At 40.9% G+C, this 14,155-nt stretch overlaps 1 protein-coding gene across 6 annotated transcripts in view; it reads left to right on the forward strand.

Moving 5' to 3' along the window:
- Positions 1–13,563, forward strand: part of LOC117528937 (NMDA receptor synaptonuclear signaling and neuronal migration factor) — a 125,383-nt gene extending 111,820 nt beyond the window's left edge. For all 6 annotated transcript variants that reach the window (XM_034191569.1, XM_034191568.1, XM_034191571.1 and 3 more), the window contains 3 exons: positions 3,693–3,795; positions 11,846–11,921; positions 13,134–13,563. In XM_034191569.1, coding sequence (XP_034047460.1) covers positions 3,693–3,795; positions 11,846–11,921; positions 13,134–13,231 — 277 coding nt within the window. In that variant the 3' untranslated portion in view covers positions 13,232–13,563. The remainder of the gene's footprint in view (positions 1–3,692; positions 3,796–11,845; positions 11,922–13,133) is intronic.
- The last annotated feature ends 592 nt before the right edge of the window (positions 13,564–14,155 follow it).

A 14,155-nucleotide genomic window follows, 5' to 3' on the forward strand; every position in this document is an offset into this window, starting at 1 on the left:
AAGGTTAGCCATCTTTAAACTTGTCCAAGGTCTGTGTCCCAGGAATGTTCCCTGTAAATTTGAAGACTCTGGGAGTAACAGGACTGGACCTATGCTGAGCACAGAGGCGCAAAGCCTTCGCAATAGCCAATGCCCATATTTGATGACCTCGAGTAAAAATGCCTTGATGAAAGACTATCAAGAAAATGCTCCTTACATTTTTTTTTCTGTATGCAGGGGTGGTGGCCAAGTGGTTAATGCACTTGGTTTCAGTGGAGAAGGTTCCGGGTTCAAATCCCACCCCTGCCACATTTCTCCATGTAATGTGGAGTTGCGTCAGGAAGGGCATCCGGCGTAAAACCTGTGCCAATTCAACATGCAGATCCACCTTGGATTTGCTGTGGCGACCCCGAGTGCAAACAAGGGAGCAGCCGAAGGGGCTTACTTACATTTTTTTTCTGTATACGTTTACTTGTTTGATGTATTCTGTAATACAGTAGTATCTGTGGGCATGAAGACATTAAGGGCTACGGCAATCAGACATTTAACCTCACTGACCGGGCAGAGAATCAAATTCCTGAACCTTTGCCAAAATTTGGTACAAAGGGGGGAGTAGGTCAATGAACAGGCACACATGACCTCTGCCCCAATGATTAAGCTTTGGCAAATTTGACCTTGCTGACCAATTCAAAACCACACCTACATACATGTGTGTGCCACACTTGGTGCAAATCGGAATGACAAAACAATTTTTTTTAGTTTATAGATCAAAATTAGTTTTTAGGTCATAGATCAAAATTTATGTTTTGTCATGATTGACCTTTGACAAATTTGACCTCACCTGGGCAATTCCAGACCCCACCTACATAAGTATGTATGTCACATGTGGTGTAAATTGGAGTGAAAAACCCAAATTCTGACTTTTGACTCCAATAAACTTGACCCATTGACTAACCTTTGGCAAATTTGACCTCACCTGGGTAAAAACTGGCAAGCCGCCAAGACCTGATAAACATTGAATTTCAGGCAAAAATAGAAATTACTAGTGCCTTTTCACAGACCCACAATATTCCACTGGAGATAGTGAGACTGCTGGGTGCGTGGTTTGTTATCGGGCCTAGCAGGCGCCAGAGGTGGTTCAGCGAGAGGAAGCAGAAACGCAGATGCCAGGTGAGCCTGCTAGCTCAGTAAAAGAACCAACCTCACAAACGCCAGATCCCTTGCAAACAAGATGCATGAGCTGCAGTCACAGATCACCTACAACCGCCCTGGACGACAAAGGAAATCCAGACCCTGATCAGAGCTTGTAACTCAGCCTTCAGGATGGGAGACAGAGCTCTCTACAGAGACGACAGTTCAGCTGGACCCTCAGGACATTTAACCAGATGAGGGTCTCCTCTGCAGCTTTGACCTGTTGGTGGAATTTTTGGAGACACTTTCCTCATATTTTGAAGTTCAGAGATGTTCTCTTGTTCTGTCTGGACATCAGGTTTTGGTATATTTAGACTGACAAAGAAGGCCCTTTATAAGCTCATAATGCTAAAGCTTCTGGGTGGGCGAAGTCTAAGCAGCCCCGAACCCCTCGCTTTTTAAGGTAATTTTTCCATCCCATTACTCTGAGAAAAAATCCTACTGAAAACCCTGATTATAAAATATGCGGATGATACTACAGTGGTTCAACGGGGACGATACAGCGAACAGGGCCAAGATGGAGTAACTGTCGCTTTGGTGCTCAGAAAACAACCTGACACTAAACGTTCTCAAGACAAAAGAACTCATTATGGACTTCAGGAAGAACAGAAAGTCCCTGCCCCCCCAAATGGAAAACAGGTGGAAACGGTCACCTCCTTCGGGTTTCTGGGAACCCACATCTCCACAGACCACATCTGGACTTCTAACATCAGGGCTCCGGTTAAGGAGGCTCCGCAGCTGCTACACTTCCTGCGTGTCTTCAAAAGAACAACCTGGACACGAAGCTGCTGCGGGCCATCTATTACTCCTCAGTGGAGAGCGTACTAACATACTGTCTGGGTGTGTGGTACTCAGGCTCCACAGCTGAGGACAGAACGGCAGTGCAGAGGGTCATAAACACTGCCCTCAAGATCATCGCTGCCCTCTGCCCAGCCTGGAAAACATCACCACATCCTGCTGCCTTAGGAAAACCAAGGCGATTACAGGAGACCCCACATACCCTGCCGACCCCCTGTGTGACCTGCTACCTTAGGGAAGATGCTACAGCTCAACAAAATCTGACACCAGCAGGGTGACAAAAAGCTTCTTCCCCTGGGCCATACATACTGCAAACACCCATGGATACACACATTCACCCATAAACCGACTCAGATAAACCCCTCACCCCCACCCCCTGGACAGCAAACAGCCTAATCTACCCCCCACCCGGACAACAAACAACCGAACATACATCCTCCTGCATTTAGCACCTGTGCCCTAAATGTTTACAGTCACTTTTTAAATTGTACTTTATATATATATATATATATATATATATTAATTGGGGGTTTTGAAATTTCATTGTAATAGTAAAAATAAAAACAATTCTATTCTATTCTAATTTCTGAGCCCACCCACAGTTCCAAGTTTGGTAAAAAGTGGAGGGAAAACTTCATTTACACCCCAATGACACTGATCTTTGCCTAAATGATCTCTTTAGGGGCAATTCCATGGTTGTCCTTCAACCTTCATTTGCTGGAAATTGGACAGAGGACCTGGGAGGAGTCGTGGGAACAAACAGATAAACGTTGCTGAAATTATAGTATGATTTTAAATACGTTGGTATGAGATTTGTCGCCACTCTCGCTAACATTTCCTTCACTTTCTGAGTGGCACATGTCTCCCTGGAGGATTGTCTTTTAATAGGTGACGTTTGAGGAAGATAAACAGAAGGCATACCTTCTGTTCAACAGTGGCATGTGTTGTTGTTGTTGTTGTTCATTCTGCTGCTCCCGGTTTCGTTCAGGGTCGCCACAGGGGATACAACCAGATCCGCATTGGTAATTGGCACAAGTTTTACGCCGGATGCCCTTCCTGACACAACTCCAGTTTTACCTGGAGAAACACACACAGCCACTGGTGTTCCAAAGAGGTTTCCCATCCAAGTACTAACCAGCTCCTGCTCTGCTTAGCTTCCAAGATCTGATGGGATCAGGCTGACACAAAGCAGACCGGCTACTCAACACTGGCATGTGTATGTTCTGTTAATTCAGGACAAGATATTTTCCTGTTTAGCACTCGCGTATACAAGCTCACATGGGAGATCAAAAGCGAACCAATTTGTTTATACGAGGTCTGTTAGAAAAGTATCTGACCTTTTTATTTTTTTCAAAAACCTGATGGATTTGAATCACGTGTGCTTGCATGAGCCAACCTTGAACCTTCGTGCGCATGCGTGAACTTTTTCACGCCTGTCGATTGCATCATTTTCTGGTAAGCAGCCTTTGTGTGGGACGTGTGTCGTGCGCTCGGCATTTTTTCATTCCAAGGAAAAAGACAGAACAACTGGAGCAGCGCCGCATCAAATTTTACCAGGAACTGGGCGACAGCCAGGTGGAAACCTTTCGGATGATTCAGACGGCTTTCAGTGACTTTTCAGTTGTGTGACTATCCGAGAAATGGTGGAAGAGATGGACATGTCACAGCATGTCCTGTGAGACTTCAACACAAAGGCGCTTTTTAAAGCTGTTGTTTTTGTCCAGATTCTGGAGGAGACTCAGTCGCTTCATGAGCAAAGTGAATCCAGAACCCAACATTATCCATATAATGGGATGTTATGTCCTGGGGAACCCCAATGGAGAGAAGGTAAGAATAACCACACTCTAATACAGATTATAAATCCCAGATCCAGTTTCTCACCAGACTGGACTGAACAATTTGTAGGGGAGGTGATGGTCTAGTGGTTAAAGCGTTGAGGATTCTTGGTTCAAATCCCAGCCTGACCAGAAAATCACTAAGGGCCCTTGGGCAAGGTCTTTAATCTCCTAGTTGCGCCCGGTGTGTAGTGAGTACCTTGTATGGCAACACCCTCACATCAGGGTGAATGTGAGGCATTATTGTAAAGCACTTTGAGCGTCTGATGCAGATTGAAAAGCGCTATATAAATGCAGTCCATTTACCACGCGCACACACACACACACACACACACACACACACACACACACACACACACACACACACACACACACACACACACACACACCTTCAACTGCTTAGTCCAATTAAGGGTCGCAGGGGGCTGGAGCCTATCACAGCAGTCATAGTGTGAGGTGGGGTACACCCAGGACAGGACGCCAGTCTGTAGGGCCACAAACAGACAAACAAACACATTCACACCCACTTGCACACCTACAGACAATTTAAAGATTCCAATCCACCTAATCAGCATGTCTTTGGATGTGGGAGGAAACCGGAGCACCCAGAGGAAACCCACGCAAACACGGGGAGAACATGCAAACTCCACACAGAAAGACCACAGGCAGGAATTGAACCCATGACCTTCTCGCTGTGAGGCAACAGTGCAAACCACTAAGCCACCGTGCTGCATCCCTTTACCATTTAAAAGAAAAAAGCCCATACTGAATATGTCATTTAAGACATTTAAAATACTAGGCAGTAATACCTGTGGGCATGAAGACAGGTGATATTTAACCCTAATGATCTTTAACTTCACCCGAATTATTGACCTCTGGCTGACCTTGCCAGGGCATTCTTAGACTTCACCTTATTTGTTCCAAATTGGCTTGAAAATACAGTAGTGTTCAGAATAATAGTAGTGCTATGTGACTAAAAAGATTAATCCAGGTTTTGAGTATATTTCTTATTGTTAATGGGAAACAAGGTACCAGTAGATTCTCACAAATCCAACAAGACCAAGCATTCATGATATGCACACTCTTAAGGCTATGAAATTGGGCTATTAGTAAAAAAAAAGTAGAAAAGGGGGTGTTCACAATAATAGTAGCATCTGCTGTTGACGCTACAAACTGCTTTTTTAGCAATCCTGTGAATCACTAAACTAGTATTTAGTTGTATAACCACAGTTTTTCATGATTTCTTCTCATCTTTATCACAATTTTACTCTCATCAGTCCACAAAATATTCCTATATTTCTCTTTAGGCCAGTTGATGTGTTCTTTGGCAAATTGTAACCCTCTTCAGCAGGCCAATAACAGTTAGGTGGTCATGACCTTCACCCAAATAACTGACTGTTGACAAATCTGATCTTGCCTAGGCAATTCCAGAATCCACCTCTACCATGAGAACCAAGTTTGGTGCAAATTGGAGTGAAAAATACAGTATAAATATTGACCTTTAACTCTGAATATCCGGACTCCAGTGATTGATCTTTGGTCAATTTGATCTCATCAGTTCCAGAAGCCACCTGCATATCTGTGCCACATGTGTTGGTCATAGGAGCAGGGGTGAAAGTAACCAATAAAAAAAGGCTGCTGCCTTCCAAAAACCTAAATTCAAAGCCAATCAATACCGCAGCACATCATCTGAAACCCACGTTATTCTCCTCATCGAATGTTTGTAAGTCATCCTGAAATCTCTCTGAAGTGTCCATGCAGTGATTTTGATGGGTACGTGCTGGATGTTAACACCTGGCGCAGGCAGCTGACTGACTGTCACTGTCAGATTTTGGCAGGATGACGTTTGTTGCCAAAAATCTCCTAAATGAAATGTGTGGCTCTTTCACGGTGTTGTGTACTTTTATCCCAACATCACAGAACGCAGCTCAGACATTTTCTGTCAGGAGAAGATTGATGATTGGCATGACTTAAATGTGTGCTGCATGAATGTTGAATGTGCTGCATGAATGCGCCCCTGTGAAAGGGTGCGCTTGATTTTCTCACCACCAAATCACAGACTGTGGGCTGTTAGCGGCGTCCGCGCTGGGACAAATAAGAAGATTCCTATAAAATTCTAAACATTCTTGTGGTTGGTTTACATGCTGTTAGCTGTTATATTAGACAGCCTCACTGTGACTATTTGTAAAACACTGTAAATAAATAAATAACAGGTTGAGTCAACTTGATAGTTGTGCTGACTTGTTCTCCTCAGTCAGCCTTTGAGGTCACACAGAAGAGCAGGTTAAGTTGATTTGGTTCTGATAAAAATCATCTTTTGTATTAACTAACAACATAACTCAGAAAAGCAAGTTGATTTAACTGCATGCTTCCTGAAGTTGAAAAACTTAAAGATCTCTTGCAGTAGGGTGCGTTACATTTTTTTGCATTAACTTTAATTTTTATTACTCGCCACAGGATAGGAGTGACAAATCAAAATGAACTTTGACATCAGTGACTTTGACTTTTGCTCTAACTAATCCTTTAAAGTCAATTCTGGAGTTGACCATCATCCACATACCAAGTTTGGTCCAAATTGGAGTGAAAAACATAAGTACTGACCTTTTAACCCCGTTGACCCCAGTGATTGGTCTGTGGTAAATTTGATCTCACCTCAACAATTCTAGAATTCACCTACGTATGTGTGTCACATTTAGTGGCCATAGGCGTGACCCTTTCTAAAATTAACCCTTCAAGTTCTGTTATTGGATTAACCATCATCCCCATGCCAAGTTTGGTGAAAATCAGGCAGAAGACCTGGGAGGAGTATGAAAACACTGACAAAGGTGGCTTTATTATACTGATTATTCCAGACATTTAAAATTTTATCAATTTATTTTCATTTATATAGCGCCAAATCACAAGTTGCCTCAAGGCTCTTCACACAAGTAAGGTCTAACCTTACCATCCCAAAGATACTGTTAGTCACATGATCCATGCAAGGTTATTTTTTCCCCCGCATGTTACTTTTTGCTCTACCTAGCCTAGGCATTATAGGATCCATATCCATTATTCACATGTCACACGGTGTGATGACTTAACCCACAAGGAGGATTTTGTGAACCGAGGGGTCGTCCTGGGAGGACTCTGTGTGTCATCTTATTTCATATTTCCTATTTATGCTCATGATGTCGTATGATGTTCTTGTCCACCTGCCTTTTGCTTTGTGTCTCCTCCTCCACGGTTGAATGACTCATTCTGAGTAGAACTGAGGTGAACCCAAACAAGGCTAAACAAGGCTGTGTCTTTGTCCAGTGGACAGACTCAAACAATTGAACAAATGAGCAGACAGTCCATAACCTCACCGTCTGTTACTTCACGTCTGCCAAAATGCTTTGTTACAAAAATAAAGCGTCGCAGAGTTGACAGACAGCCTCCAGAACACACGGCACATTACTGATGTCTGACGTGCATCTCTCCAACACACTCACACACACAGACACACACACACACAGAGCTGTTTCAGATATTAAAAACCCAATCTGTGCAGGGGATGAAGCTCAGCACTTCTGTAATACTTTCCAGGGTGTGGATTTTATTGACTTTTTCTATGGAAGCAGGTTTTAATACTGGAAAGAAATGATGAGATTCCGGTAACCCTTTAGATTATTTGAAGATTTTTTTTTTTTAAAGCAAGTTGCCTATAAGGGCAACTGACACAGCTGTTAAGCTGAGTTTTGACTGTCAGACCATCTTGTTTTTGCCAAAAGTTAACTTTGCAAATAAATAGTCGAGACCTTGCTGCACATTTGAGCAGCTTTTGTCACCATCGAGCAGGTGATGTGAACATTTCAGGGCTTCTGGTACACTTCCTACTTGGAACACAAAATTCACTTAAAAAAAAAAAGAGCCACTTATGAATGTAATAAATGCATGATTTTTACTTTATTTTATTTTTTGGCACACAGAGCTTTGACCTCCCACCATCAACATATAAAACTTTCAATTTTGAGAATTTTATGGTTCCTGATTTCTAAGATAGAAAAATTTGGACAAAATTTCTCCCGACAAGCACAACTTATAGTTCTGAATAATTTAATACAACCCCAATTCCAGTGAAGTTGGAACATTGTGTGAAATGTAAATAAAAACAGAATACAACGATTTGAAAATCCCCTTCAACCTATATTCAAATGAATACACCACAAAGACAAGACATTTAATGTTCAAACTGATTGACTTTTTTTGTTTTTGTGCAAATATTTGCTCATTTTGAATTGGATGCCTGCAACACATTTCAAAAAAGTGGCAACAAATGACTGGGAAAGTTGATGAATGCTCAAAGAACACCTGTTTGGATCATTCCACAGGTGAACAGGTTAATTGGAAACAGGTGAGTGTCATGATTGGGTATATAAGGAGCATCCCAAACGCTAGATGGGGTGAGGATCACCACTTTGTGAACAACTGCGTGAAGAAATAGTCCAGCAGTTTAAGAACAATGTTTCTCAATGTTCAATTGCAAGGAATTTAGGGATTCCATCATCTACAGTCCATAATATAATCAGAAGATTCAAAGAAGCCAGCATCTGTGATGGTATGGGTGTGTGTTAGTGCCCATAGCATGAGCAACTTACACATCTGTGATGGCACCATCAATACTGAAAGGTACATCCAGGTTTTGGAGCAACACATGCTGCCATCCAAGCAACATCTTTTTCAGGGACGTCCCTGCTGATTTCAGCAAGACAATGCCAAGCCACATTCTGCACGTGTTACAACAGCATGGCTTCATAGTCAACGAGTGCAGGTACTAGACTGGCCTGCCTGCAGTCCAGAGCTGTCACCCATTGAAAACGTGTGGCGCATTATGAAGCACAAAATACGACAACGGAGACCCCGGACTGTTGAACAACTGAAGTCGTACATCAAGCAAGAATGGGAAAGAATTCCACCTACAAAGCTTCAACCATTAGTGTCCTCAGTTCAAAATGCTTATTGAGTGTTGTTAGAAGGAAAGGTGATGTAACACAGTGGTAAACATACCACTGTCTTTGCTTTTTTGAAACGTGTTGCAGGCATCCATTTCAAAATGAGCAAATATTTGCACACACACACAAAAAAAAGAAAGTTTATCAGTTTGGACATGAAATATGTTGTCTTTGTGGTGTATTTAATAGGTTGAAGAGGATTTGCAAATCATTGTATTGTTTTTATTTATATTTTACACAGCGTCCCAACTTCATTGGAATTGGGGTTGAAATATAATTAAAAGATCTGCTACACAATACAGTATCATTTTGGTAGATACACTCATGACCTCAAACTGTATATTGATTAAGGCAAATGTATGAAATATGTTATTTTGCTCATTTGAAAGATGCAATCGTCAGTGTGCACCGTTAGGAGATCAGGCTGCACATTTGTTTGTGAGTGATATATAGTTTGAACAAATTTTTAAACGTGCAAACTTTTAATAAATCAGGTCCAAAGTGTTTTACAAACCAATTTCTAGAAAATATGCTGAACAGATGACCTTGTCTGGAATAAAAACCTATTAAATTTCACAAAATATGGGAAATTTTACAAGCATTTTACACATTTAAGTCAGGGTACTTTGCACCTCGGAGGATGTTTGTGCACAAACGAGCGCTTCGCTTCACTGATATTTCTTAGTTGCCTCCAGCTTTCTTTGATAACAGAAACACCATGCTCCTTACCGCTCCCCAGCCAACTGCTCTCTCATCTAAAAACAGCACCTAGCTGCCTTCTTTTAGTCATTTCACAGGCTTGAAAATAAGTAATCAAAGTTGCTCTCTCTGTACGGGGAGGGTCCACTGGTCCTAACCTCCTCTTTATATTACTTGATGGTTTATGGTACAGCCCCAAACTGATTTTAAAGTTCACAAATAAATGTAATGCTTTCAAATAGTGAACAAACCAGATCCAGTTTTGTTCAATTTACAAAAATAAAATTCTGCTGACATGCACTATTAATCACCTTTAATTGTACTGTTGTCTAATATGCATGTGTCGCGGACATGAATGAGCAAAGCTCGTCAGCATCTCGCCTTGTCATTTCAGACTTTTTAAGCATTTTCCTTATTTTGCCTTTCAGCTTCTGGAGAAGCTCAGCCCCCCATGCTCTCCACCTTTTTAAGTATTTTTCTTTTTTGCTTTTCAGCTGACCCCCCTCATTACAGCCCTCTTAACCCCCTGCCACTTTAAGCATTTTTTTTTAATGTATATGTAAATTAAAATTCAAAGTTTTCAGCTCGTTGACAGTAGCGCTGTACAATATAGCCAAATTATCGTATCACAATATTGTCATATAAATTGTCATGTAAATGTCACTTATATACATGCTGTCCATGTTCTTGAGCTGCTTAGGTGGGTAGGGAGAGTTCCATGGGATAAAAAAGCTTTTCAACCAACATTCTTAAACAAAACAGTAATAATATCACACTCATTTTGCACTCATCATAAGGTTAGGATACTGTGTCCTCCAAAAGTATTGGAACACTTGGAATTTCACACATTTTAATTTGTTTATGTCTTTTTAAGTACAAGAAAAACAAAAAAATAAAGAATAAAAATTTCTAAAATTATCTTCCTCAAACTGAAACTGAAAGCAAATCTCTAAAACTTGATAAAACCTGTAAATAATAATCAGTTTTATTGCCAGTTTTCTTTACACAAGTCAGGAGATGGAAACATGATAAATGATAAGAATGGCGACAAAGGTCAGTCTGTTTGTACAGGGGTCAAAGGTTAAAGTTGCTCCATTAATTTTGCTCCAGCTGTATTTGTGCTGAATTTGATGCTTGTATCACCATTTGAAGGATTGTTTCAGTTATCTGCTGCACTAATAAGCCAACACGAACCAGCTGTTGTCTGTTAGTTTAAACATGTATATAAGGCAACTTGAATTAAAGGAGAAATGCTGCTTTTAACAACCTGGACCTCATTTCTGACATAAAATACGGTCGTTTACTCACCAATATAAGTTTGGTGTGATTAGAAGTCCATAGTTCAAATGACGTGTTCAGTTCAAATCTGGAGCAAACATTTTTCTTCTTCTACTAAGGTGGATTAGAACTTTTTGTGGTACACAGCACCAACTACTGGACAGGAGGAACCTAGCAGTCAATGTGACTCACTGATTTGAAAATACAGCTCTTTCAACCAGACGTGTGGTGCCGTGACATGTCAATCATCTGTGTCCAATCAGATTTCAGGGGAGTCCAATGCAACCCCGGCCTCCGCTCTAGCTCCACCCATGCCAGGAAGTGTTCAACATATCCTGTTTCACTGTGACTGAGAATTCGGCACTTCCTGTTTGAGTGTGAGCTTGCCACTGAGTTCCCGTGGGATTCCATGGGATCTCGTCTGTCAACCCAGGAAGTGTTTGACATTTCCTGTTTTACTGTGGACTTGAATTTTGGCACTTCCTGTTTAGGACGCCCTGTACCATGAGTGAGCTTTGCGCCACTGCGTGATGCTTCGCTCATATAAATCTGTTGAATTGAAAATCAACAAATAATGGTAATCCACCATGCTTTCATTTTTTAATTGTTCACTAGGACTAGTGAAAACTAGGTCTAATGGGAAGTTCCCCTCTGTAACGCCTCCATTTTAACGTCATACAGTGATGCTTGGCCTTTGATTTCAACAACAAATATTATTGCCAAACCTTATGAGATTTCAAACCTTTGATGTCATGTTGTTCGGAGTTACGACTTGTGACGTGGAGAAAAACCAGCATCACAAATCCTACATTTACACAGCAGTTTACTTTGAGTTGATTTTTAGTCTTTTAAAATTCTGAGCATGACTGTCAAAGCAGATGGGTATGGAAACATGTTTTACTGCAAATCTAACTGAAGGAGACACAGGAAATACTCTTTTGCACCTGTACATGTGCCTATTTGGCCCAAACAGATTTGATTCATTGTTGTCCTTCAGCCATTGTGTTTCTGCAGCCGCATGCTTCTACCCTGCAGAGAGCGTGTCCGAGTGCAGTGGAATTAATTCATGTTTATATTCTTATCTTGGCCCAACAGCTGTTCGAGAAACTGAAAAATCTAATGAGGCCTTATTCTGTGGAGTTTGAGTCACCGCTGGAGCTTTCTGCACAGGGTGGGTCCAAACAAACACTCAAACACAGACATACCAGCATGCTTTAAGAGTAACACGCAAACATTATGATGCAGACAAACTTATGTCACGCATCAACTGATGAACACATGCCAAACATATCTTCCCTTGTTTGTCATCCTAACTATTGTGACAGTTGGTGACTAAATCTGTCTTCCAAAATACACACTGGTATATTAAAGTTATTTACTTGTGCACTACTTTAGGTAGCGTACTTTCTGGACAATATAAGTGCTTGTTTAAAAACAAAACAAATTAATTAATTGTTTGGTTTGTCCTGCAATTTGTATTTTGAAGCAACATGTCAAAAATATGCTGCATTATCATTTACGACCACAAGGTGGTACCATTTACGCATGTGACAACTGAATGCTGCTTCAGCACACTGATTTGAATGAGGAGTGGCTGAGTATTAGTGAATGAGCCCTGACTCAGTACTTGACGTGTTTGTACTTTTTGGGATAGCGAGGCTAAGGTAAGGCTAACTGTATAATCGGCCATTTTAAAAAGTGTATTTAAATTTAATGAGGTAAACGTGGGCACATTTAGCTCCGTACTGAAGTGAGCCCTGTATCTGGGCAATTCTAATGACATTTCTATCACATCAGTGGTGACAAGAAACAGTTTACTCTGAGTTCTTTTTGTCTTGTACAATAATATTAATTTCCCTGTTAGCTTCTGCTTACTAACAGGGTGTTTGCATTATAAATAAACAGTGGTGGGCATAGCTAAGTAAAAGGTTAGCTTTGATAACCGCTAATCCGCTAAGTGAAAAGTTACTCAACTGAAAGAAAAAAAAAAAAAAACTGCAGCTAACCGCTAACTTTTAGTATTGACTCTGGTACACCCTCAGCTACTGACAAGCCAGTTCTGAGTTTAAGCACCACCAATGCTTCTGAGTAGACTCAAAGGCAATCACAAAATTAAATAGATTTTCAATTTTGTAATAAGGTTTAAAATTACAAATGGTTATTTTAACAATATAATCAGAAGTAAGAAGACATGGTATTTTATTGTATATTGTCACTGGTGGAGGAATCATAGCTAAAGGAACAAAATTGTGATAAAACATTTTAAGATGTCAAAGTTTGGGAATAGCTGCCCCTCTGTGCATTTTGTCCAACTCTAATTTTCTGTTCAAATGTCTGACACAACAATATCTCTGTATCACCTTTGTCTCATTTACTAATGCAGGAAAAGAAATGATTGAGATGTACTTTGACTTTCGCCTCTACCGGCTTTGGAAGACACGGCAGCATTCCAAACTCTTGGACTATGAGGACTTTTTGTGACGGAAAACCTGAGTAACGGTGCAGCAGAACCCTCCAGTGCCACGAGGGACATGTTAAAACTAATCCAATGACTTAACGCTGCTCCGCTCGTCAACACATAAACAACAGCCATAACTGCTTTCATGCTGGAGAGGACAAGGAAGACAAGAGAAGGAGGAGACACAAGTTATAAAGAAGAGAGGAGGACAACACCACCAATGACAGATTATGTCATGCCATGCTATACCTTCCACATTCCTAATGCAAGGGTCAAAGGTGATCAAAAATAGAAATAGGATTCTTACAAAAAAAATCAGAGAAAACAGACTAGAAATGAAGGTCAAAATTTAAATTTAAAAAATATTTTAACAATAACTGCAATGAGGAGTGTGAATGTGTCTTTCTATGTGTCAGCCCTGCGACAGACTGGAAGGCCTGTCCAGGGCCTAACCCGCCTCTCCCAAACAACCGCTGGGATAGGCTCCACCCAGAGACCCTCAACTGGAATAAGTGGGTTTAGACGACGGAAAACTACAAGGACTTATTTTTTGATGCTTCAGAAACCACTTCAGCTCATTCTGTCATAATGTGGTTTCTGTGTTTGTGACTGGACCTCTCGGATAATCCTGGAGCCTGGGAACATGCATACACATAATAATCCATCTGTCGTCGTGTGTATATGTATCCACATGAATATATAGCTTTAGTCATGCAGACAAAAATACTCTATATGATAATAATGATGCATTATTTATTTTTGACGTGCATTGTTGTGCAGTTTCATATGAAAATACTTTGGAATACTCAGGTTTTTTGCCATGATGTAATTTATCTGTCTATTCTATCAAATTGTAATCTGCATCGCCATCGCTTGGACTGAATGTATTAATCCCTCTAGATATGTATCTTTAGTTTCAGATTTTTTTTTTTTTAAGTGTTGAGGTG

The sequence above is a fragment of the Thalassophryne amazonica genome, chromosome 17, assembly GCF_902500255.1.
Source record: "Thalassophryne amazonica chromosome 17, fThaAma1.1, whole genome shotgun sequence".
Lineage (NCBI taxonomy): Eukaryota > Metazoa > Chordata > Actinopteri > Batrachoidiformes > Batrachoididae > Thalassophryne > Thalassophryne amazonica.